This window comes from Lonchura striata, chromosome 3 (assembly GCF_050655825.1).
Source record: "Lonchura striata isolate lonStrDom1 chromosome 3, ASM5065582v1, whole genome shotgun sequence".
NCBI lineage: Eukaryota > Metazoa > Chordata > Aves > Passeriformes > Estrildidae > Lonchura > Lonchura striata.
This window is the reverse complement of record NC_140705.1, coordinates 53,621,402-53,645,091: the sequence shown is the minus strand read 5'-3', so window position 1 is coordinate 53,645,091 and position 23,690 is coordinate 53,621,402. Positions and strand designations below refer to the sequence as shown.

Genomic DNA, 23,690 nt, shown 5'->3' with positions numbered 1-23,690 from the left:
CATCTGAGGGCACTGCTGTCCATGCAGCCTGTAAGAATCACAAGATGTAGGCAACTGTTTACAAGAGATACATAAATTGACTAACTCAGTAGTTGTACACATCACTGGTTATTTGTACACCCCCAGTGACAGATGTCAAAGAAGAAGAATGCCCTTCAAGTTCTGTGAAGCAATTTTTCTTCATTATTTTAGCATTACCAGTGAATATCTGCCTTACCCATCCAGCACTGCAGATGATTCATTCAGCTGGCCTGCATGGTTCTCAGCTTGCAACACCTTTTCTGGAAGCATCCTGTCACGAATTTCTTGTGATAAGTCATCTATTTTATCTTTCAGCTGATCAGACATTGGCTGAATCTCATTTGCAACACCTTCTACATACTGAAAATGGCAAAACAAAAGCTTTTGAATTTCTGATTGCAAGAATTCTGTAGCCTTATCTATATATACAGGTGTTTCTTCTTTCCTTGTGGGCTATTATCTCAACTTACCCATGCATTAAAATTTCAGGGAACTAGTATAGAAAGAGAAACAGGAATGGCTAGACTGGAAAGCAGAAAGGAGATAAACAATATTCCAAGAGCTACTTGTCTCTCTTGAGCTTAGTAGAAGCTTTTCTTTTAAAATTAAGGAATTGTACAGTTTAAAAGCTTATATACTCTAATTTGGATTTGTTTCCTAAACGTAGATGCATGTATAGCTATATGAAATTGTTTCTCTGTTCCACAGTGATTACTAATAAGTGGCAGAAGTTTCATGTTTCAGGATCCTTTGAGTGGCTATAATGTCTTTTTGCTTGTTAAAGCTTCTCAGTAAGAACCATGCTTTTTGAAGACTTGCCATTCCTGTTCCAAAAAGTTGCCTCACTGTGTCTCCTTTTCCATTTCTCCAAAGAGCATTTTTCAATTTATTATGGCAAGCTGCAATGCATGCTGGAAATTTCTTCAGAACCAATGATACTTCAAGATACTTTTTTTTTTTTTGTAGTTATGACACTGATCTCAAACTCTGTTGATATAACTTCTAAGGTAGAATTTTCAAAAATATTATGCAAAATGAGAGTTCAATCCTCTCCATGATTCTGTCTAGACTTAAAATTGTGGCCACAGGCAACAAATTATTTCTGAAGTTTCCTTCTGATATATACACAGTTTTTGTGCAGATAAGTCTATACCTAGATTACAGAGTTGCAGTGAGACTGTGAATGGATCTGCTGCATCTGTAATTCTCAAGATAACGTTAGTACCACAATCAGAATACCACATTTATAAATGGCAGTGTCCCTAAAACATTATGAGCTAGCTCACATGTAATCCAATGAATCATTTGAAACTCCAAATTATTAATTTTTATACACCAGACTAGTTTTTCTGTTATACAGCAATGGAAAAAATAATTATCCCATGCAAAATATTTCAATATAGATAAATACAATGAAAAAATAGGTTTTACTTTATTTATCTATTTTGCTTCCATAATGATGTTTTGTTGTACTAATTCTCTGGTAAGGATGATAAAATACTCACCTCTACAGCTATGCTGATGTCATTTGCAAGTTCATCAGCTTCATTAAGGACATCATTCCCTTCCTGAAGTGTCTTTTCAACATCTTGTCTGCCATCTTCTACAACTTGCTTCCTTTTCTATAGGATGAGTTCACACAAAGAAAAAGAAGAGCTGTTTACCAGAACAGTTCAAATGCCAGCATCTCAGTATAAGACTGCATTTTGTCATCATGCCACAAGGCCTCTTCTGCAACTCTCTGAGCTCTCAGAGCTGAGAAAGTGACAGCCATAAAGCACATGTAAGGTGTCTTTCCTTTGTCCTCCTATTCCCAGCTGGGTATTGTCCTCCCACAGGGCAGGGTTTTTGTGGCTTTCTAGCAGAGGTAATTGGCTGAAGCACTATTGCAAAATGAACACAAAATTATAAGACCTAATAATTAGCCAGATGTTTAAGTTCCTCATGTTGTAAATCACCGCTGGCAATGAAGAAAAAAATTATAAAAATATTCTGCTGCTTTCCTACTTCCATCCACTGGTACTTCATCAACTGCTGAATGCAAAATAAAAGATTTGGAGTAAGCTACAGATTTCTGGCTTTCCAACTAGTAAAACTACTGCATATTGTGTGGTAAGAATGGACTTCTGAATAAGGAATTAGCAATTTCCTGTGCAAGATCCATTGATTAGTTTGATAGGAGGCCATGGCTGCCTTGTGGGCAGGACTGCTGGAAAGGCACTCTGCTACAGTGATGCAGAGAATATTTTTTAAATTGAAATAGCAGGCAATTTGTCCAACCTTTATTCATCAACTTTTGGGAAGAAAATACACAGAACAGAGATCACCTAAATTCATCAGAACACTGCATTTCCTTAACTCAAAGAAGAGCACCGTTCTCTGCTGAGAATGGAGGTCTCAGAACTCTAACCTCATATTGTACTTGAGGTGAAAGCTCACCGAGATACAGAGCTGAAACATTTGTCTTCATTAGGTTGACTCTGCTCTTTATGTCTTGGTTAAATGCTTGTTAATGTACAGTATAATATGCTCTTTAAGTCTCTGCAATTTAAATTAAATCACAAGCAGACCCCTTTTCTATGAGTGAGATAATTTATAACAGCTGCTAACTACCAAGGATAGAGTTTGATTTATTACTCTGTAATATCCACACACCCCCTTCAGTCTTCTTCCCAGGGGTTGGAGAGGGAGATGAAAGTGTAAGTTTTCTAGAAGCAAATATACGACAGCAAAGATTTTAGCAGAAATCCTATTTAAATATTGAGCACATGCTTTGAATTTTACATGACTATTTATACTGGGATGAATTTAATTTCCCACAGAATAATAAATCCAGTGCACCTTCCACAAAGCAGATGGTATTATTTCAATAAAGCAGGTGAGTAATTCTCCTTTTAAAAGCCAGTGCACTTCCTCATTCTGAGAAACATGTTCCCTTTAAATTACACTAGATATGATTATATTTTTATCATAGTTTTTTTTTTTTTTTGCTTATATTTTTGTTTCAATATTCCATCATGCAAAGGTTCCATCTTTAATCAGAATCAAAGTAATTGAGGATAAAACTTGTGAGCACTCACCTCTAGCATGGTCATATTTTTTTGGTTGACTGCAGATAAATGATTGGCCTCCCAAATTTTACTTGCAGCTTCTTTTAGCAGATCTTGAGCATCAGCAACTTTGCTGTGGTAGCTTGCTAGCTTGTCCCGGACCTCATTTTTGAGATCCTCATTTTTCTCACTGGGCTCACCAAATAATTTCTTCACCTTGTCCAAAAGATCTTCTGCACTCCTGAAATACATTACCACCATTGAAGACACTGAGTTTATATTCCCTACACCAAATAGTCTGAATAGTCTCAATAATATGCAAATGAAATAAAAAAAAAAATTAGTCTCAAAGAAAATTAAATTAAATTAAGTCTCAAAGTAATTTTCAAGATGACACATGCTTAATAAAGTGCAAGAACAGCTGTTCTTAAGCCCTTTCTTGAAAGAGATTTTTAAATTCCACTAAGGTCCTACTTATGAAACAGAATATATTCAAATATTCTCCATTGAAGACTATATTTTTAAAATTTTTTTGGTTAATTTCCATTCTTGAGATCTGACTGGCAAACTGAGGTTTTCTGAAACATTTCAACTTGTCTAAGACTTCCTTCACTCACAAAGTAGTTTCCTACCTTGAACGGAGGAGGATTTGTAGATATGACCAATTTCAAGCTGTCTAGAAGCAGACAACTGCTTTAGACTAGACAGTTAAAATCATAAATGCTTTCTGGTGAAATAAAAAAACCTAAACCTAGATTCTTGGATTTATGACTTCCAGTAGTCAAAAAATTTTGCTTATCTAAAATACACCTTGGAATATTTTTAATGGATTTTGCTGTTTTAAGGGACTGGAGAACTGTCATCTGCCTGCCTCAAATCAGTTTCACCCAAGGCAACACCACTGTGTTAATACAATGATATGTCAAGGGCAAGGGGAAACAAAAAAAAACAAAAACAAAAAAAAAAAAAAAAAAAAAAGAGACACTTCAGGCATTTCCAAAATGATGCTTTAGAGATAAGAAAAATCCTAAGTAAACAGGAATATGTAGGATAGATAATAATTATGGAAGATATTTATCACGCTTCCACCTAGGACAGATTAAGTTTTGCTTCCTGTTTCATTATGCTGAAGAGTGGAAAGCAAGAACTGTACTTTCTAAAAAATGACTGCAGTTTGGTCTGCCTTTAGTCAGTTCCATTAGTAATCTTCTAAAAATAAACATATAAATAAATGCACACCAAAAGATATAGGGAAGGAGGAAAAGATATGCTGACACTGGACATAATTGAGATGAAGGGTCTGAAGTGGAGCTAAGGGAAGTCAAATTGTTATCTTAGTTTTGGGATTTTCTCAGATGGATTGGAGTTTTTATTTCCCATCAATTCTGCCTTTGGTTTTGATGAAAAAAATTATTCACATAATGAATTCGCAACTTCTGAGGATAAAATATTTAATCAAAAACTAAATCCCAGTATTGACACCTTGTCACAGAAGTGTAGAAAGGAATTCACGATTCTTCTCATACCTCCTCCATTATTCTTCTGTTAAGAAGCTCCTGTCTTACACTTCTGGCAAATTTTGACACCATTATGACACTGCAGTACTGGAGGAACAGTACAAAACAGATGGATTTTCCTTTTATTCCCTTGCCTCATAGCACAGTTCAAACTACTTATCAATCCAGTAGTCTACCTGAAAACTCCTCCTTGGTGCTCCTAAGATAGCACTTTCATATTGATCTGTTGTGCATTTCCCCTCTGCTCTTTCTAATGAAGTATGAGGCAATCTGTTCCATGTAATCCCTTGCTTTAGAATTTTTGTGTGACTGGACTGCACCACATTTCTTGAAATATTCTCTTGTACACATAAACTATGCTATTTTCTATATTTTATAATATGCTATATTTCTATAGCTATTATATATGCTATTTTCAGTGGATACCATCCTAGAAAAAGAATAAAACTACATAAAATGCTTGAAGTTTTAGAAAAAACAATCACAGATCTGGCCTAACACATGGAATGGGGAATGGTCTGAATACTCAAAATGAGTGCAAGAGAACAAACAAGATTAGAAACTCATGACAAAATTATTAAAACCTATAAACTGCATATGAGAGTCTAAATATGTTAGAACTGTCCTACCAGGAGAAGAAATAAGGATTGTAACATCATGAATAGCATGTATAAGGTGATCAACTGTCCAATGTCTCTTCAAAAACAAAACAAAAAATATCAGGAAGCAATGTCAAAACATAGGAGGCATATCTTCCAACACTGTATGGCTGAGTTGTGCAATTCATTCTCCTAGGAAAGTGGATGATAGAAATTCACAGAGGTTCAGAAGCCATCAGACAAATTAGTGGAAGAAAAAAATCACACAAAAATAAAGCTACTCAGCATACTAAACAGAAAGAAAGAATTCTGGCTCACAGCATCCCTTGATAGCAACTCAATGGCATCTGAGAAAACATGAAGGAATGTCATAAAACAGTGAGAGATATACTTCATAAATATTAAAATAATGGCACTTCAGAACAGCAACTGGTGTATTTCTCTATATGCTCTTTTTAGAGAGAAATTATTGACTAATATGCCATTTCAGTACACTAAGGCAGTAAGAGCTGAATTTGAAAAATTTGAAGGAAAATAAGGGAAAAAACGGAATATTTAAGAGAAGCTTTGCCATCTATGAAAACAAGCAAACTTTATTTGTCTTCTTCATTTAAGTTTTGAGAATTCACTGGAAACATAGGAGAGAATCCACTGAATTTTGCCATTCTGTTCTTGGACAAAATTCTGAAAACAGAATACAATCACTGACAAAAGACAACTCACCAGAGTGTAAGCACGATTAACTGCTTCAGAGTGATCATGAGGCTTGTAAGAGCCTTACTTTATTCATAAGTAAATATTTCAAATGGGTCTGTAGATAATACATACATGTGTGGAGCACAGCAATCCACACCCATGCACCTGTACCTCCAGAGTTCTAAGAATGATTAATTTCTCTTCATTTTTCTTCCTTGCAGAGTGTAGCCTATCCACTATATTACTCCACTATTTAAAGAGTTTTATAACATTTTCCTTCAAGAGGCATTTTCAGAAAACACCTCCAGTGTCCTTTCCTCTCTACCCTGTAACACACAGTGACTAATTTTCCTTTTGCTGAGTTGACTGCCAAAATTTCCTGGATCTCAGTGACTGCCTATGAAGAGGTAACCTTATCCTTAAGATAAAAGATAACACTTTATTTGAAATCAATGAATATAGTCATGTATCTCTTGGTATACAATGCATTCCTATATCAAGAAATTTAAACACCTGCTTTGTACATTTCAGAAAGAATAGAGGAAGGACAGAAGTTCTGTCCCTCAAAAAAAAAAAAATCAAAAAAACCAAACCCCTGCTGCATTTTTTACTCTAGCTGTTGGGCTAGAGTGGGAAATTATTTCATCATAGTCAGACAGTTTTATGTTGTCTGTAGCATTTGAGGACTAATAACACCTTGTTTGAAAGGACCTTTTCCAGCCAGTCCTAAATTTGCAGGCAGCGCTTTCAAAGGTTCGGCTAAATTCTTCTATTCTCTGCTTTTTTCTGGTTTATTTCTGCGTGTGTGTAGAGAAGGCATTGAAGAGACTCAGTGGAATCAGATGAAAAAGCAATAAAACATTGCTCACAAATAAGTTTGCAATATATTCTTTCTCAAGAGAATAGAAAGAAGAGCTATCAGTTATTGGAAGAAATACTGCACTAACAGGATTTCCAGAAAATGATCTGGTTTATAAAGTCTAAGATAGGCAGAGAAAATCTGATTCTAAACTGCTTGGAATTCTCAGCTAATTTTGTATTCCATTTACATCTCCTTACAGTATGCACGCATCTGACAACTGAGATTTTCAGGCCCGCATAACTCTATCCCAGACAGTTTTCTGATCCATCACAACTTCAATGGACCATGTCACTGCTCAGCTGGATTCCCTGCTAGTTCTTTGCACTGGTGAAGAGCTGAGCAAAGTCCAGCTCTACAAATATGCCTGGTCTTACTCATACAGACATAACAAACTACCAGAATTTTTAACTTCAAGCCAAGTATTTTTCCCAATCAGGTAAGTTTTCAGCATTTAGCATATTGCTTTTTAAACAGCTGACAATATAATAATATATATACATTTATTTACAGATAATTAAATAATAAAACAGCAGGCTTCTGAACTATGCCACAGAAATAGTTTATTCTGACCTACACCATTCTAAACATGGCAATATATTCTTTATAATGTCTACACTATTGAACAAACTTTTCAGACAGTTATTATTTTTATTAGACTAACTAGTTTTCCAGGAAAAAACCCAAGCTTCCAGATTAAATTTTTAGTACAAAAGCCATTCATCAGATCTGAAGTAGAAACTAAAAACAAACTGAGAAAAATTAGAATTCAATTAAAAATGTTGATGGTACCTGTGGAGCAGGGAAATAACTTCCTAGGGATTTCTTTCCACATATGTAAGCATTTTCAAAAATGCAAATGCTATATCAACAGATCTTTGCTTTCTTTCACATTTCTGTAAGCCTCAGCCATTAAGCTTGACTGGCAAACATGACAATCACATTTACAAGAGTCAGACATTGTCACTAGAGGTTGAAGACTGGGGTCTCTCTACTCACTTTAACTCATCTTGAGCTATTTTTTCTTGTACACTGAGGTCTCTATTTCTCATCTCTATGACCATTCCTTCAGCTTCACTCTGCAGTTCTGGAAGACTCTTCTCCAAAGTTTTATCTTGAGTTCTGAGTGTCTCATTTAGCTTTAAAGCATCTTCTTTTGCAGCTGCAGGGGACCAAAATACATTTATGTAAGGAGCTAGTAATTAAAAATAACAGAGAAGCTTGTCAACTCTATCAGCAAATGGAACACAACTTGCATTGGTTATTTCTGCTGTGAAATATAAAGGATGGTTAATCCAATGGTCAGCAACAAATCAGATGGTCAAATCAGATGTAACAAATCCAATGGTCATAAAAAAATGAGAAAGTAATATATGTTTCATCAAACCTTTTATTATAGTTCACTTTTCAATAATTAAAGAAGTCTTTGTATCCAGTATTATAAATACATTTCTCCCTTCTTCATCCCCTTGAAAGAAAAAATTTGCACTGAACCTTCAAAACAAGCAGAAGATAGTTTTCTATATTGCTTGTAGAATTAAGGAGCAGGCAGGACAAGCAATGAAAATTAGGCTTAAATTACTTTTGGAGAACCTCAAAATAAGTAATTTTTAGCATGCAGACTTAACAGTGCTAGGAAGAATAAGCAATTGTGAAATTTTAGGAAATGAAGCAGGAGTGAAAGATATCCACAGAAGTCTAAACTCACTCATGTGTTTAGAAGAAGATACTCAGAAATGGAAAAGAAAAATCTGGAGGTTGGAATATATGAAGGTACACTGTAAATGTGTTTGGAACAGTTGAATTATTCTGAACAGATAAAGCTGTACACACAACATCATACTCACGGATGGACTAAAATCTTTCTGCCGTAGTACATGACAGCATATTAGAATACCCACTTTCAGAAGCAGCTAGGTAATTTATGGCAACCAGTTCCATCTTCAATTTTTAAAAGCACAGCTGCCCTTCCATAGGTACAGAGCTCCCAAGTAACTGATTTCTCCAAAATGGCACTGTTCCTGGTCACAGGGGTACTTATGAGTATTTAAAATTAAATCTTTAATTTAAGAAATGAAAATCAGTCTTTCAAACCTCAATAAATTACTATTTCATCTACACATCATATTGGTTTGGAGCAAATTATGAAGAAAATACTAATCTAATGTCTTTGATTAGCTGGTGAGAACTGAGATTTGTCTTTAACAATGAGTGGTTTTGTGAGGTCTGGAAAAAGACTACACTTTCCTCAAATGGATCATGGATGACTCCTCTATGTACTATATTATGTATCATTACTAAGGTACCTCAGGCCAGGAATAGATCTATATTAATATTTTAAAAATTATATTAAAAAATAGGGAGTAACCTCCCTGAATATTGACCTTAAAAGAGGAAATGAGTATGTTTGCTAAGCTTATCTTAGGTTTGTAAAAACTTATACCCAGTTTTATCCTTCTCTTCTAACAGTGTTTTATTTTGTGTCTTGGTAGAATGCAAGTATCAGAGTCCAATGGTGGTAAAAAATCTGGGTGAACTGACATAGAAAAAGGCTAGGGACTGCAAAGAAGGGAAATCCCATAGCTAAGAAGGAAAATTAGTTACAGCTACTCAGAAGTTCAGAAAGTCGACAATCAGCTCAGTAGAAGTGGATAAGTATTCAGAGAATGGTCATTAGAACCAATCACTACAAACTTCTCACTTTTAATGAGGAGTTTTGTCAGTGAGGTAAAAGGTGTGAAATGAGAAGAACACAGCTGTATTATGAATCACCAGTGGCATCCAGCTGTAAAAAAATTATTGAGACATTATTAGGAGATCTGACATAGGCAAGTTTTACTCCTCCTCAAGAGCAACACTGAAGAAATCTCATTTAATGCGTTTTACCTGTGGTTCAGAAACATGGATAGAATTTTCAGCAGAGGAAGGAAAATTACATGAAAGTGAGTAGGAGATTTGGGAGAACACTCTTTTGTTTGATTCAGTCTAGAAAAAAAAGGGACCAAAGTTGAATATGATTCCTCTCTGCAAATATATTTGGTGCTGGGGGAAGGAGGAAAATAACTAGGTTATGGAAAAAACACTCTTTTGAGCTGAAGAACAAGGCTTGCTAGGGAACATGATGATAAACTAAACACAAATATATTTTTCTAGAAATGTCAACTATGGTAATTATGAAGAGTACTGAAACTGCCCCCTATCTAGATCATGTGTATTTGTAGAAATTACTTTGAAGATGAGCTTTAGAAAGTTTTTGATAGTAGGGGAGTGGATGCCTTAACCCACAAGGTATCTCTCAATCCTGTGCTCTTGTATTTTATGCATTCTTAAAATGTTAACTTGGCTACTAGGCAAACACATTGATTTTAAAGTTTTTGTCTACTTCTAAGATACTGCATAAATTTATTTCACCCCCTCAGTGTTTTCTAACTCTGTATTTTACTGCTAAACCTGTTTGAGGAAATTTTTATTTGGGCTACAAACACTGGGCCTAAACTTAGGAGAGTCAAAGACCTTGTTTTGTTCATCATCCCAAATTCATCCTGAAATAGGAGAAACATGGTTTTTTGTTTAAAAAAAAAATCTCAAAAAACTGCTCACTTTTTCTTGTTGCTTTTCCCACATTTTTTTCTTGTCAAAGTTACAAGTCCTAAGGCTATCCTGAAGTGCTGCTCAGTTCACTTCCAAAGCACATACTGGGATGTGTTACATAAAAGGCAATATAAAATGTATTTTATAGCACTTGGACAAAAGTGGAAGCTTTCCCTTTCAATGACATAGGCCTTCAGAAGCATAGCTACAAAAATCAGTACTGCAGTGAACATTTGGATGACGATGAGGAAAGAAGTGAAAAGTCTTTTTCAAGTAAAAAACACATTTGTATTTGCCTATTATTTAAATATTTTTCAGCCATTTAATAGCTTTATGAAATATATAGGTCTTAATTCTTAAGGCCATCTAGAAACTACTTTTCTCATAAGTATTTACTGCAGTGTAAGTGCAGTGAATCAGTCTGTGGAAGACAGGGCGTTGACTTTGGCTCCATGCTTAGGTTGGGTTAGGAGTCACTTGCAAATTCCAAGCAGTAGATGTCCATTAACAGCAAGAAATAAGTGCATTTTTGAAGTAAAGTGTTAATGTACCAAGTACTAAAATTGGATCAAACTTTTTTGCCAATACATATTAACTGCTTTGAAAATAAACAAAAGCTAAGCCCTGTTTGTCACTTCATCATAACAGCTCTTCAGATAACTGCAAAAATCCTGAAGGAACATGCTCCGTTTTCTTCTGGTCTTTGTTTGTAATTACCAATACACTAAGTGTTTATATAAACTCTATATGCAGATTTGAAGAAAATTTGAAGACTGTGTACTGCCTTTCCTTCATCAACATTTTAAGCACATGACATTTCTTAGCAAGTAAAATTTTCCTCACTGTCTCTCAGACCCTCTTCACCTACCATCCTCCAGTTTTCCTGAGAAACAACTCAAGTATTTTAATTTTTTCCAATACCTTCAGCAGCTTGGAGAATGCCTCTGACGAACTGTCCAAGAGATTTTGCTCTGTCATTAGTCCTCTCGGCATCCTGCCTGGTCTGCTCACCATCTGCTGTCACCTTGGTAGCCTGGTGATACAAATTCAGGGAAAATATAATTAATGAACAGGACAAGGCTGCACTGTGTTATATTCCTACTGGCTGAATACACGTACAAAAATTTCCTCAGGCCAGAGGCAATCAATGAATTATTGATCAGATGCATGGGAAATGAAATGCTCTGTTCAAGTACACAATTAAATTTTATTACCTTTTCCTTTAAATGGAAATTGGAAGGCTTTGTTTTATGTTCTTAGAAACCCTACTTGTGTACAGCAGCACATCAATGGAGACAGGATGAAATTATCCACTGACTAATAATATCTTTGCTTAAAGAAATGCTGTTTGTGTCCTTTTAATAGATTCTTCAGGGAATACTTTCCATAGTTTCACAATTGTGTACTTTTCGATTGACAAAGTGCAGCAGGTATCATGACATCTTTGCTTCTTCCCTGGAGGTGTTCTCAAAGAGACAGTTCATTCCAACAAGCAAGAACTTTAAATCAATACATTAATTTGGCCAAAAAAGAGGGAGAAAAATAAAGAGTAGTTTTATTCAGCTCTAGTGCTTGAAGTAGTTTATAACATATTGAGGTGCTCAGTAAAATTTAAGCTCTTTGTCACTAAATGCTTTATAATTGCATTGAATCACAGCAGCAGCAAAAAGAGAGACATCCGCTGCAGACCTGAAAAACATACCGAGGAAAGGAATCACCTTAGGACATTCTACTTGCTCTTGAGGTCCCTAGTCAGAAAATGGACCCTTTTCTATTAAAAAGAAGCTAAACATTTCATGACAGAAAACTTGAGCTGTACTGCAAAGCAAATGAAACCTGAAAAACCAAAACCCCAAAAAATCCCCCAAGAAATAAAACCAATAAACCCCTAGCTTTTTTCTTTAGGGATTACTTTCCCCCAAAAAATCTTGAAATAACGCATTATGAATTTCCCAGTCTCTGTGAAATGGCTAGAAGGTCAATAATTCAAAATAAGCTTCGGTTTTCCCTGACTTGAACTGCACAAATTGTTTCTCCCTTATAAAACCCCCCACAGTTTTCAGTAATAGTCAGAGAAATAGTAGTACTTAAACACATTTATTTCTGCCTGATTAGCTTCTGGATGGCAGCCCTCAAGGTACTTTACATCTGGGTTTCTGAAATGAAATCCCTGGCATTATCACTCCACTTACAATTTTGGGCTACTTTAGAGTAGTTACACTGAAAGTAATTTACACCAAAAGTAATTTATATGAAAAGGGTTCAGGTAAATAGAAATACACAGGAAGAATTGAGACCCATACAGACGGTGGGGAGTTTGCTCTATTCCATACCTCTATCAGTAGAATATCAGATGTCTTTTCACACTTATACAGCTTTAATCATAATATTGGTTACTTCCTCTAAGATTTACAAACCGTTTTTACCTGCCTGGATACAAAACTAAAATATTGCTACAGTGAGCTGCAAGAGGCAATTGGTATAGAAAAAAGGCAAAAATTCCAAATGTTCTTGATGGACCACGTCTCTAACCCTGCTTGGCATTTCTGGTGCTGTTTAATTTTTCATGTAACTGAGAATAACTTATTTATTGTCAAACCCTCCATGAGCAGCCTTTTATTCTTTGAGTTTTATTTGTTTGGAATATTCACAATCAGTTTTATTGTACTCTGTAATATTTCTAGTCCTTTGCTACAAATGGTGTTTTATAACTTACATATTCATTTCTTAGTTTTGATTACTTTTTCCACATTCATGCTAATTCAAGTTGGCCACCTTAACCTCTCTATTTATGACTGAATAGCATGTACCACATTTTTGTGAAAATTTATCTGTCATTGAACAATTTTCATTTCCTTTCAGTGACAGCTCTCTTTAGTACTTAAATCCCATTCAGGTCCACTGAAGGCCTTTTGTATTTTGACAGAATTTCCTTTGCTGAAAAATAGGCTTTTGCTTCACTATCTAGTCTAGCTTTAATTCTGTAAACCATATTAAATGGCGAACATCCTTCATACTGTAGCTGGCCATTCCATGGCTAATTAAATGTTTTCATTTGTTAATAAAGTCCTAGTAATTTTCTACATATCCAATTTACTACAGATCAGCACTTCTACAAGGTCAGTTTCCAGCATCTTCTAACAGTTTAAACAGGCCCAACGAACTCTTGCTGTGGGAGCAATAGCGGTGAGGCAGACTGGATGCAGAACAAGTGTTTGGAATCTTGAAGAAGTTATTTGGAAACAAATAAAACTTTTTGGCATAAAGAAGATTCCTACCACTGAAATCAGTAAAGAAAGTATATTAGATAAGTGAACATGCGTCAGTGATGTCCACAGCTTATACTTAGTGACAGAGATTCCATGAAAGGCTTTGCTCCAGTCTGCAGTACCCACCTAGCAATTTAAATGATAAGCAAGTATTACCAACTATGCACACTTTTTTTGTTTTGGCTTTGTTTCCATGGTTATTTAGTCTGAGGACTTAATCAAGCCTTAAAGAACTCTAGATAGCATCTGGAGGATGTCTTACAGGAATTTCTCCAGCTATTGAGCTGCAGACCACAGAATGAGGTGTAAACACAGACATATACAGATGGAAGTTCTTGGCTCTCTCTCCAAATGTTCTCAGTTATTGCAAACTAAATTGCTTCTGCTACTATCAGAAATTTTTGAGTTAGAAAAATTCAGTACTTTGGGAGAAAGGCAAAAGAAGCATTTAAATCAAGATTAGTGATTCTGATCCCTGTCTTTCTTGAACACTCTAAAGGTACCTAATTAGAAGGGAAGTGGGGATTTTGATGAAAAACAGTGAACTGAAAGGAACTGAAGATATCCAACCTTCCTCTGAAGGTGGTAGGTGTGGGAATGTGCATGCAAACATGTGAACATAATGCAAGAAACACATGAGTATCTTCTATATGGCAAAGTAAATGAAGCACAGAATAATGTAAGAAAAGAGAAAGGAGTGCTGCACTGAAGTAAGAGATCATTAGCAAAAAAGAGACCACAGGGAAAGAAAATCCCTGAAACTTTTGCAGTGACTAAATACTATTTTCTTCTATATTTTATCTTAAAATTATCAGATTTTTTTTTATGGAAATAGATTCCTCACCAATCCTCACCAGCTTTTTTCTTCATCAGTACTGGTTTGACTTTGAAAATATAGTGAGCTTGAAAATCAGATACAGAGAAAAACTTTGGTATTTATGGTAGTACTCTGTAGTCCATGTGCCAGCCATTATGTAGTTATCAGCTGTATATTCATTTGGAAATGAGCCTTGAACACACAACATCAGGACTCATACTTCTTTTTGGAACACTATTCTTATTTACAAATACAGGAGAAAGGTAGGACCTGCCACCAGTTTCCAGTCCCTAAATTAAAAAAAAATAACAAAAAAAAATCCAACCAACCAACCAACCAAACAAACAAAAAAAAACAACAACAAAACAAAACAAACAAACAAACAAAAACCCAACCCCCCCCCCAAAAAAAAACCCCACCCCAAACTGCTTCAAGCCACTCTGTAAGGATAACTGGAAATCATAAGTCTCACAATGATAAAAATCTGCAAAAGGGGAGTGAGTGGTGATAATGTGGCCACCATAACAGCTCCCCTAAGATAACACTTTTGATACGTTTTTCTTCCAAGAGTTGTCTACAGAAGGTCAGAATCTGCATTATTTTAGATAATTTCTATGGGGGAAATTGCAAAGGATATTAAACCCAGCAACTTTACAAGAGGAAAAAAGCCTGTCTTAGGCTAAGATTGAGAAATATTAATAGATCAAATATAATCTTCCCTGCTTGTAGAGGTGACATGGGTTAAAATTCCAGCTAGACTTAAAACTACTGCAGTTGCTTCTTGCAGAAAAAGAAAAGACCAAACAGAAGTGGAAAAGCAAGCTTTCTCACAATGCCAGTTGGTACAGACAGATACTGGTGTATGCATGTACATGTAGGTGCCTACATTCACAAACACACTACAGATGCTTTCTCACCCACTACCCATTTCCAAATTGCATAAAAACCACAAAAAGAAAACAGTTTCTCTGAGAATTTTGGTTTCTTAAGCCATGTACAATTTAGAGACATTATGCTAAAACTGCCTGGAGTTTGTGTTTCTCTGCAGTGTATATTGATCAGTACAGTACTCCACATCTTTCTTATTTGGTTCTTCCAACTCACAAGCATGACTTTTGGTATTATTTATACTTTATTTATACTGAGGCTGGTTCATGTCCCTATTTTTCTCCACTAGGTGGCACAATTTATATTATTTTCTTAGACATTGTCTTTACTGACCAAAAGGAGGTCAATTTTGAAATAAAACTTTTATAATAAAAAGAGTACACAGCACATCTATTGAAATCCAGAAGCTGATAACTATGCTCATCAATAATATGACATAAATATATGTCTTCTAGATTTCAAGAAGACATATTTAACTAAAATCACACTCTTCAGTGTCATGCTTTCTAGATAAAATCATTCTTGGGTCATCTGTATGGAAGTGAAAAAGCTTACTTACTTCATTAGGAAGTTTTGCAGAAAATATGTGTCAATATATTGGCCCACAAAGAGAGATTTTTAGAGGACTTCCTGTCACTTTAGACACTGAGACTGAGAAGCATCTTATAATTCATCTATTCATTCATGTTTAATGCATATTCACAAGATTTCTGTCATTATGCAGCCTCAACCAAACCCATAGACCTCAATGTGATCACAGACATACTCTTGTCAGTAGTTCATCCATTTCTGTCACCAAGGTATCCAGATTTTCTCGCGCTAGCTGAAGAAATCTCTCTGGTGCTCTCTGAGGTGAAAGCAAATGCTGTTGGGAAAGAGATGGGAGAGTGAAAAATCTGTACATGATGAATGTTGATGCTTCCAAATATTGAAGAGAAGAAGTATCAAACATTTCATTACAATACATAATCCTTTTTGTCATTGACTTGTGTCACATTCATCCAACATGTTTTTTTTCAGGAAAGTTGACAACTTTGCATTACTTGTAAGTATGGTAGGGAACATAAAACATATAAATATATAACATACAATATAAAATATATAACCATTTTATAGACCAACAGCATGAAAACTATTTTATTTGTACGCAACATTGCTTTTCTATGCCTGAAGTATAACTCCTTGCACATATGATCAGAAATTACTGTTGCAAGATTTATTTATTAAAGTAAAAATAAATAACCATAATACTTATTTATCAACCAAAGCAAGCCTGAAATAATTAAATCTTGAATTTTGCTTCTTTCCTGAATGTACTCACAGCTGTGAGGTTGAACAGAATCAAGTATAGTTGTACTGAAGCTCTGTTATTTATGTATGTGAATACTGCCAATGTACCTTTAATTCCTGTGTCATGTTCTCAAACCCATGTAACATTTTATATGGAGCAGGCAGTGGACCACTAAGGTTAACACTCAGGATCATCTGGTTTAGCCGATCCAGGTCATTGAGAAGGAGTCCTGTGCATTCATCATCACAAGCTGGAGGAAGAACAACAAAGCTGCTAAACATTTAAGACATTTGATTTAGCTATTTTATGGCACATATGCAACTCTGTGGGAGGTAACACTAATTTCATACATACTACCCCAGTTGTGTAGGGTTAGAAAAATGGAAACAACAACTAGGGAGTATGAAAGACATTATTGCTTAGGATTTAGTAATAGACAGTTTAATATTAAACACAAAGATCAAAATTGATAGGCTTACGTCACAAAAAGAGGAAATAATTAATTTTGTCCACTGTGGACTAGCCAATATAAAATATTAAATTTTACAGGTAATCTGGATGAAGTTTGAGAAAAACAGATGGGCAATTTGGAGAATCTAAGGAGCTCTGTAAGAAAGATAGTACACCTATGGATTTGAATACAAGAAAAAAACCAAAAAAACCTTCCATATAACAGCATGGCCAAGCATACTAAACCTGTAATGCAGATAGCTGAAAGCATCCAGGTAGAAATCCTGATTTTCTTTTTAAAAAATGCTTTTCTCTACTTCTTTTCACTAACCAGCCTATAAGCTTTTTGTGTATGCTTTTCTTGCAAATATCCTTCAGGAGGAAAAATATTGTTGTGTGCTGCATATATCAAAAGAAGTTTGCATTTCCTCCCCACCTTGCTTTCGATTAACTATCACAAGAAATTCTCATCTTGTATCATTTATGCAGCAGACAGGAGAATTCTTCATCCTTTAGAACAGAGTTGTGGGAATACCTTTCTGTTTCTCTGCATAAAGAGCTAGCAAACCCAAACATCTCAGGAGATGAAGAAAACTGTGAAACAATGAATTCACTGGTGATGTTAAGAAACATGGAGAGTTGTACCTAAAATTTTACAAGCGTGTAATTATTTATTTTAGCAAAGCAAGGCAGTTTAATAGCTAAAAAAAACCACACTAAGCAAAGTGTATGCTTTTGTAGAAAAGAAAAGGATTTTCAAAGGAGAATTACTTCTTTTTTTCCTGAAATCTGTTCTTCATGTAGATGAATTCTTTTCTGTTCATTAAAGTTTTCATAATTACCTAAATATTGTTATTATTCTGTTGACTGTTCAATATACCAAAGACAAAGAGTAGAGTCAAATACAGAGAAAAAAAGAAGCAAACTATTTCAATACACCATGAAACGCAAGTGGTGACTGAAAAGGAGACATGGTAGATGCTGGATTAGTGTAGTAAGAAGTGGGTGCAGAAGGCTAGCTACTACTGTTATTTTAAGACTTCTTTTTGCATTTTCATGGCTTCCATTTGCAGACTTCTTCCTCCTATTTCAGTTTGTTACATAAACTGAACTGCACTGGAACTGCAGTCAATAACTGTAGGCATGATACATTCTGATTTATGCTCCTACATTAAATTTTACCTCCCCCCAGCTTCTTATCATCCCTGTTCTTGCCATCTGTGTGCTTGCCTTTAGAAGCCTGAGAGAATTAAAGGTTTTAAAGAAAATAATGTTTTATGTAACAAATACTTGTTCTCTAGCTGATCAAGAAGGTAAGGAGACCTATAATCATTTTACAGGATGAAAATAAGTGATCTTGAACCTGAAAACAGTTTGCCTTTATAGTTCAGTTTTTGTTGTGGTGGTGGTTTTTTTTCATATATTATTTCACTTATGAAACAAGTGAAATCTATTCACTTTCAAAATTTTCCTAGTGGTTGGTAATAAATTGCTAAAAACTTGTTATGTACTAAAGAAAAACTCAATTCACACCAATAAGAAAAAAATGAAAATAAGAAAGCCCAAGAAGAGATGAAGTATTCTCAATGAGTGTGCAATCAATAAGGGAGTGTTCAGTATAAATTTACACCTCTTGCAAAATAATCAGGTTGAAAAGAGGAACTGCATCAAGTGAGTCCACAGCTGAGTAGATGAGACAGGACTAAGTTACTCCCTTACACAGTCTGTAATATACTGTAGCTATGGGAAATATTTCAAGAACGTGATTATATTTTGCAAGACTAAATACTTCTGTGTCTATCTATAAAGCTGTCAGGATAAATTTGTGTCTAATATTAACAAATACAGCACTAAATTCAGATCATTACAGCAGTGCAAGCATGTCAGAGGCAAATCATGCAATCAATATTACAATAGTTCAACAAGCAATTAATGCAAATGACTGCATTTTCCATTTTCCCCACACTTTTCCATGCACACTAAGTCTCTAAGGATTTTAACTTACCTCTTGTTAGAAACATGCCCAAAGTATGCATGCGAAAAGAAATTCTTTTAAGTTTATTCCATTTTACGAAGAAACATAATGTGTAATAAAAGGAACACATCTGAGTCACAATGTGTTCCTCCAGAGTGTATATCTGACACAATTTTGCTTTAATTCATTCATTTCTGTGAAGATTCAGAAGACTGATATGACTAGGAAATTTTTGGTCGAAGGGCAACCATGCAGTCTCTGATGGGAGGTGGTATCCTATGACAGTCAGTGACTCTTCAGTATCATCTTCCTGTCGTTTCAAACTAAGTGTTGAACTACTGTTAGCTCAGTAATCTATTGGCTACTACCTAATTTTTTTTATTTCCATGCACTACTTTCACACCAAATAATAAAACAGCCTTCCTGTGCCTTCCAAAACAGAACCCCAGCAGAAAGCTGAAAGCTTTATCTTCCTTGCCACTGCTGCTGGTTTCAGGTAGCTTACATGATCAGTATGTCTTCAAGACCTGGGAAAATTCATAAACAAATCAGGGTCTAAAACATCTACTTGGGTTTATTTCTGATTTTTATTATCTAGAAATCCTCATCTGCTGGTTCTGATACGTACCAGTACTAGTTGAGCTTAAAGATTGCTTGAGTTGGGTGAAAGACAGGAGCATGGGTCTAAACTCAAGAGGAGATCACTTTCTCACAAAAATGGAGAACGACAGCTTATCGGCTTCTAGGCCAAGCAGGCATGGTCTAATTGAGCCCATGCAGGCTGGGAAGCAGCTGCCCAAGAGATGCAAATTTAATTCTCACAGCTGAGACACACAGACACTCAGCAAAACTCAGAACACCAAAGAAGCTACTCCAAGGCTTCATAGATGCAGTGCTACTCACAGGGTCTTTCTTTTCAGCTCACTCTGCAAAGGTTCCCAGCTCCTGCTTAATTAAGCACTGTGTAAGAGCTGGGAGAGCCTTCGTTTCACAGATTCTACAAGATCTACCTCTGACAGAGACAGCATCTCTGCCTAGTTCTGAATTTGGAATGGTTGAGATCATGGAGCTCCTCACTGTTTTAAAGGGAAAACCTTGATTCTGCCAGGACCAGTGGCTGGGAACTCCCTTGCTGTTCTTGGTTTAGGGCTGTGATGAAGCAGAGATTGACAGCTGGGAGAAAAAAAATCCCTCTCATTGCAAGCATCAGTCTTGAGTGCAAATGCTTAAATGCCCAAGATCTGTTATTAAAGGTATCTCATTATATAACTTTCTTCTTCTACCAAGACCGAATATTTAAATACATAAAGATGAAAGTTTTTTTACTTCAGCAAGGCTGAGGATCTTTTTCTTTTTTTCACCCCAGAAGACTGAGTAAAGGAAAAATTCCTAAGAATGAAATATCTACTTGATCTCCCTGTACCATGACTGCTTCCTGTTCAGTCACATCAATTGCTTAAAATTTAGACTTTTGCTTGACCCCAAGGAACATTTGTGACAGGAGCACACATCCAAGGAAGGGTTTTATAGTTTGTGTTGCAACACAGCTCAAAACAGCTCAAAACACTGAAGACCTTTTTTCTGAAGTCTCTACTGTAGTTATGACAATACCCTGAAAGCATTCAGAATGTGAGTTCTGACTTGCCATATAATGTACAGAACCACACAACAATAAAGCCTTGAAGTTCTCACCAGGATTGTTTTGTTCCATGAATATGGCACAGTGGTGAGCTGAGTCACTGTTCCCATAACACTGCCATCTAGGCTTCTTCATTTTATGTACTACAAACTCTACAACTGAAGTGCAATGTCACAAAGTATAACAAAAAACACAAGAGGATTACTATTTCTAAAAAAATGCATGATTGCTGCAGGCTTGATTCAAAATCTGAGAGAAGATTTGGAACAACTTTTCTCATACTTGACAGTATACAAGGATGCTGGCAGCATTATTGAAATTACCTTCCAACCACCACTATATATTCTTTGGGTACTGACTTTTTCAAAAGAGAGGGAAAGTGAACCTACAAAGTTACTTGCTTAAGTCCAAAAAATTGTAAGAAAGTATTCATCAGCAGAGTATTGTGAATATCTGTATAGGACAGCCTAGGTGGTTATTTTAGCAGGGAAAATAATCCATTCACTAGCCATTAGAAATTTTCCTAATGTGTGGTAGATGATACTCTTACTTATTAAAATAAAATTTACTTTTTTGATATAATTTTTCATTCTCTGATGGCATCCTAGAGGAAAAAAAATTGCTGTTCTAAGCATATAATGGGAATGGAATTCTGTCTGTGCCATGCACCTATGATTAATAGATCATCATTGTTAACTAACAGATAATCATTGTTATTTAGCTGTAAGTGAAACCTTCCCCTTTAGGCAACAGCTTTCAAAATGAATATATATACTATTTTACCTGTATCTCTCTAAAATATAACTGGTAAAACACAGCACTGAACAGTGACATGCAGTAAGCAACTGAAAAATGACACATTATGAAATAAACCTGCAAAAACCCAGTAAAACAGATTATCAGCTATATCAGAAATAGATCACTTTAGTGAACATGCTTCTTCACTTTCCTCCTCCTAACCTTTTTACTGAAAATCTTCACTTAAAAAAATCTTTAGAATACTTATGATAAGAGGTATATTAAATTCTAAATGTTATATTTAAAGAAGACTGCATTACAATATTTTGGCTAAAATACCTCTCTGATCTGATGTAAATATGCATTATTTGGTTTTCCAGGTCATACTGTGTGATGACCTTTTATGGAATTTGCCAAAAATTCATTTTTTAAACAGTTATTCTTTCTTAATTTTTCAAAATAAATTTTCACTTTCTTAAATATTAACTATACCATACTAACAGAACAGATTAGTCACTATGTCTTATACTACTTACAAATATTCAAACATGAGTGACTGTATTTGAATGTGTTTTCTTTAGGTTAGACCACGTTACCACCCAACTAGGGGTTGTCCATACTTCTGACTGGCACAATGCAATTGCAGTAGTTAAAATGAGCAAAAGTAGTACAATTAAGAGTAAAAAGTAGTACAAAGAAGAGTACAATTTTTTTTACTTTCAAGGTTTTGTTACAATTGAAGCTGGTCAGAAGGGAATTTACTGAGTATTTTGCAACTTATTGATATATGAAAGCAAAAAAGTACATTGTATACAGAACCAAATTCCCAGCTGCATTAAACTCAGATTGGAACAGAATATCAGTATTCTGACAGCAAGGAAGGAAAACTTCAAGGTTGCCCCAACGGTGTTTCTAATGGTTCTTTGACAGGGCAAGAACCATTAAAGCACATTAGCACACAATCCCTGCCAACAGCTGCACTCTGAAGCCTGTGACATGGCAGACACAGTTTGCCACAGGCAAATTCCCACAAAATCTAGGCTTGCCACACTCTCTTTGACACCATAGGCTACAAAGGTTATTGATCAGGCTTCTTTTCTACCAGGTCAGGGGTATTGTACCACATTAGCAAAGGAAGGTTTGAAGTAATATGGGCATCGAGGAACCTTTAAATGAGAGGAAGACCATACAGTAAGACCTAATAGGCACATAAAATGTCTACTGAAATATTAAACTGCAGTTTTTACAATTTATGATACGATTATAATTGATGTGGTATCAACGGTAAAAAACTACTTCCTGTGACAGGGGGATTTAAAGTACATCCCATCTGCTCCTACAGGTGATTCTTATCTTTGTGACTAAAGAAAAGAAATCTTTGCATTTGATTCCCCACTTATAGAGGTCAAATAAAATGTCCATATGCATATGTGAAGAACTGTTTTTATGGTGAAAACTGATTACTTAGTTAAAGTAAAAATGTCACTAAAGATAGTGTAGGTACATTTCAACATGCATTTAAATATGTTGCAGTTAAATCAGAGATCATAGGAAATAACATCTTTCAAAGCAAAAAGGTGGAAAATATAATTTGCCTGCAAACAGCTTTTTCCATTCACAAGTAGGATTTTTAACCTTATAATCCACACAATGAAACAGCCTGATTAACAAATTGGAAAACCATTATAAATGATAACTTGCACTTAGGCTGTTTTGTACAATGAAACTCTGTCCTCCTGGATACCCAAAAGACTTTTTCAGAATACTGATAAGGTAAAAGACTAATGAAAAAACATACTAAGTCATGCCTATGACTGGAAAAATTGGATAATACTGGCAATAATGTAAGAGCTATTCAGGATATTGAAAAATGAAGTAATTTTCATGCAGATGGCACTCTGTAGAACACAGTCCTTATTTTAAAATTTTGTAGCTGTAACACTTATGAACTTAACTTGCAATTACAATTCTCCTTGACACATAGACCACAAAATGGAACTCAAATGGTAGTTATTTCAGCAAAGGGAGTACTTACTTCAGTTGCAATCATTTGGATGTTCAAAACAGAGCTTAAGGTAGTAAGTTCAGAATTAAGTCCTAAACTATGTCACACTGCAGGACATTAGAAATTTATTTCTCTTAAGTACACTACACTTTTAATAGATGAATCAATGCCATGTTGTTAATAGCGAAGAAATAGAAGCAGTTATATCTATATTCCCAGTAATTTATAATCTCTACCTGGGAATCAGGACTGATGTAAAAGCACTTATTTCAATGGACTTAGAAG

General features: G+C 35.3%; 1 protein-coding gene across 4 annotated transcripts in view; it reads right to left on the bottom strand.

Annotated features, from left to right (window-relative positions):
- Window positions 1–23,690, bottom strand: part of LAMA2 (laminin subunit alpha 2) — a 334,791-nt gene that overhangs the window by 64,631 nt on the left and 246,470 nt on the right. For all 4 annotated transcript variants that reach the window (XM_077782207.2, XM_085576525.1, XM_077782208.2 and 1 more), the window contains 7 exons: window positions 16,706–16,848; window positions 16,074–16,172; window positions 11,255–11,366; window positions 7,742–7,904; window positions 3,102–3,312; window positions 1,527–1,643; window positions 218–381 (listed from right to left, as the gene is read on the bottom strand). In XM_077782207.2, the coding sequence (XP_077638333.2) occupies window positions 218–381; window positions 1,527–1,643; window positions 3,102–3,312; window positions 7,742–7,904; window positions 11,255–11,366; window positions 16,074–16,172; window positions 16,706–16,848 (1,009 nt within the window). The remainder of the gene's footprint in view (window positions 1–217; window positions 382–1,526; window positions 1,644–3,101; window positions 3,313–7,741; window positions 7,905–11,254; window positions 11,367–16,073; window positions 16,173–16,705; window positions 16,849–23,690) is intronic.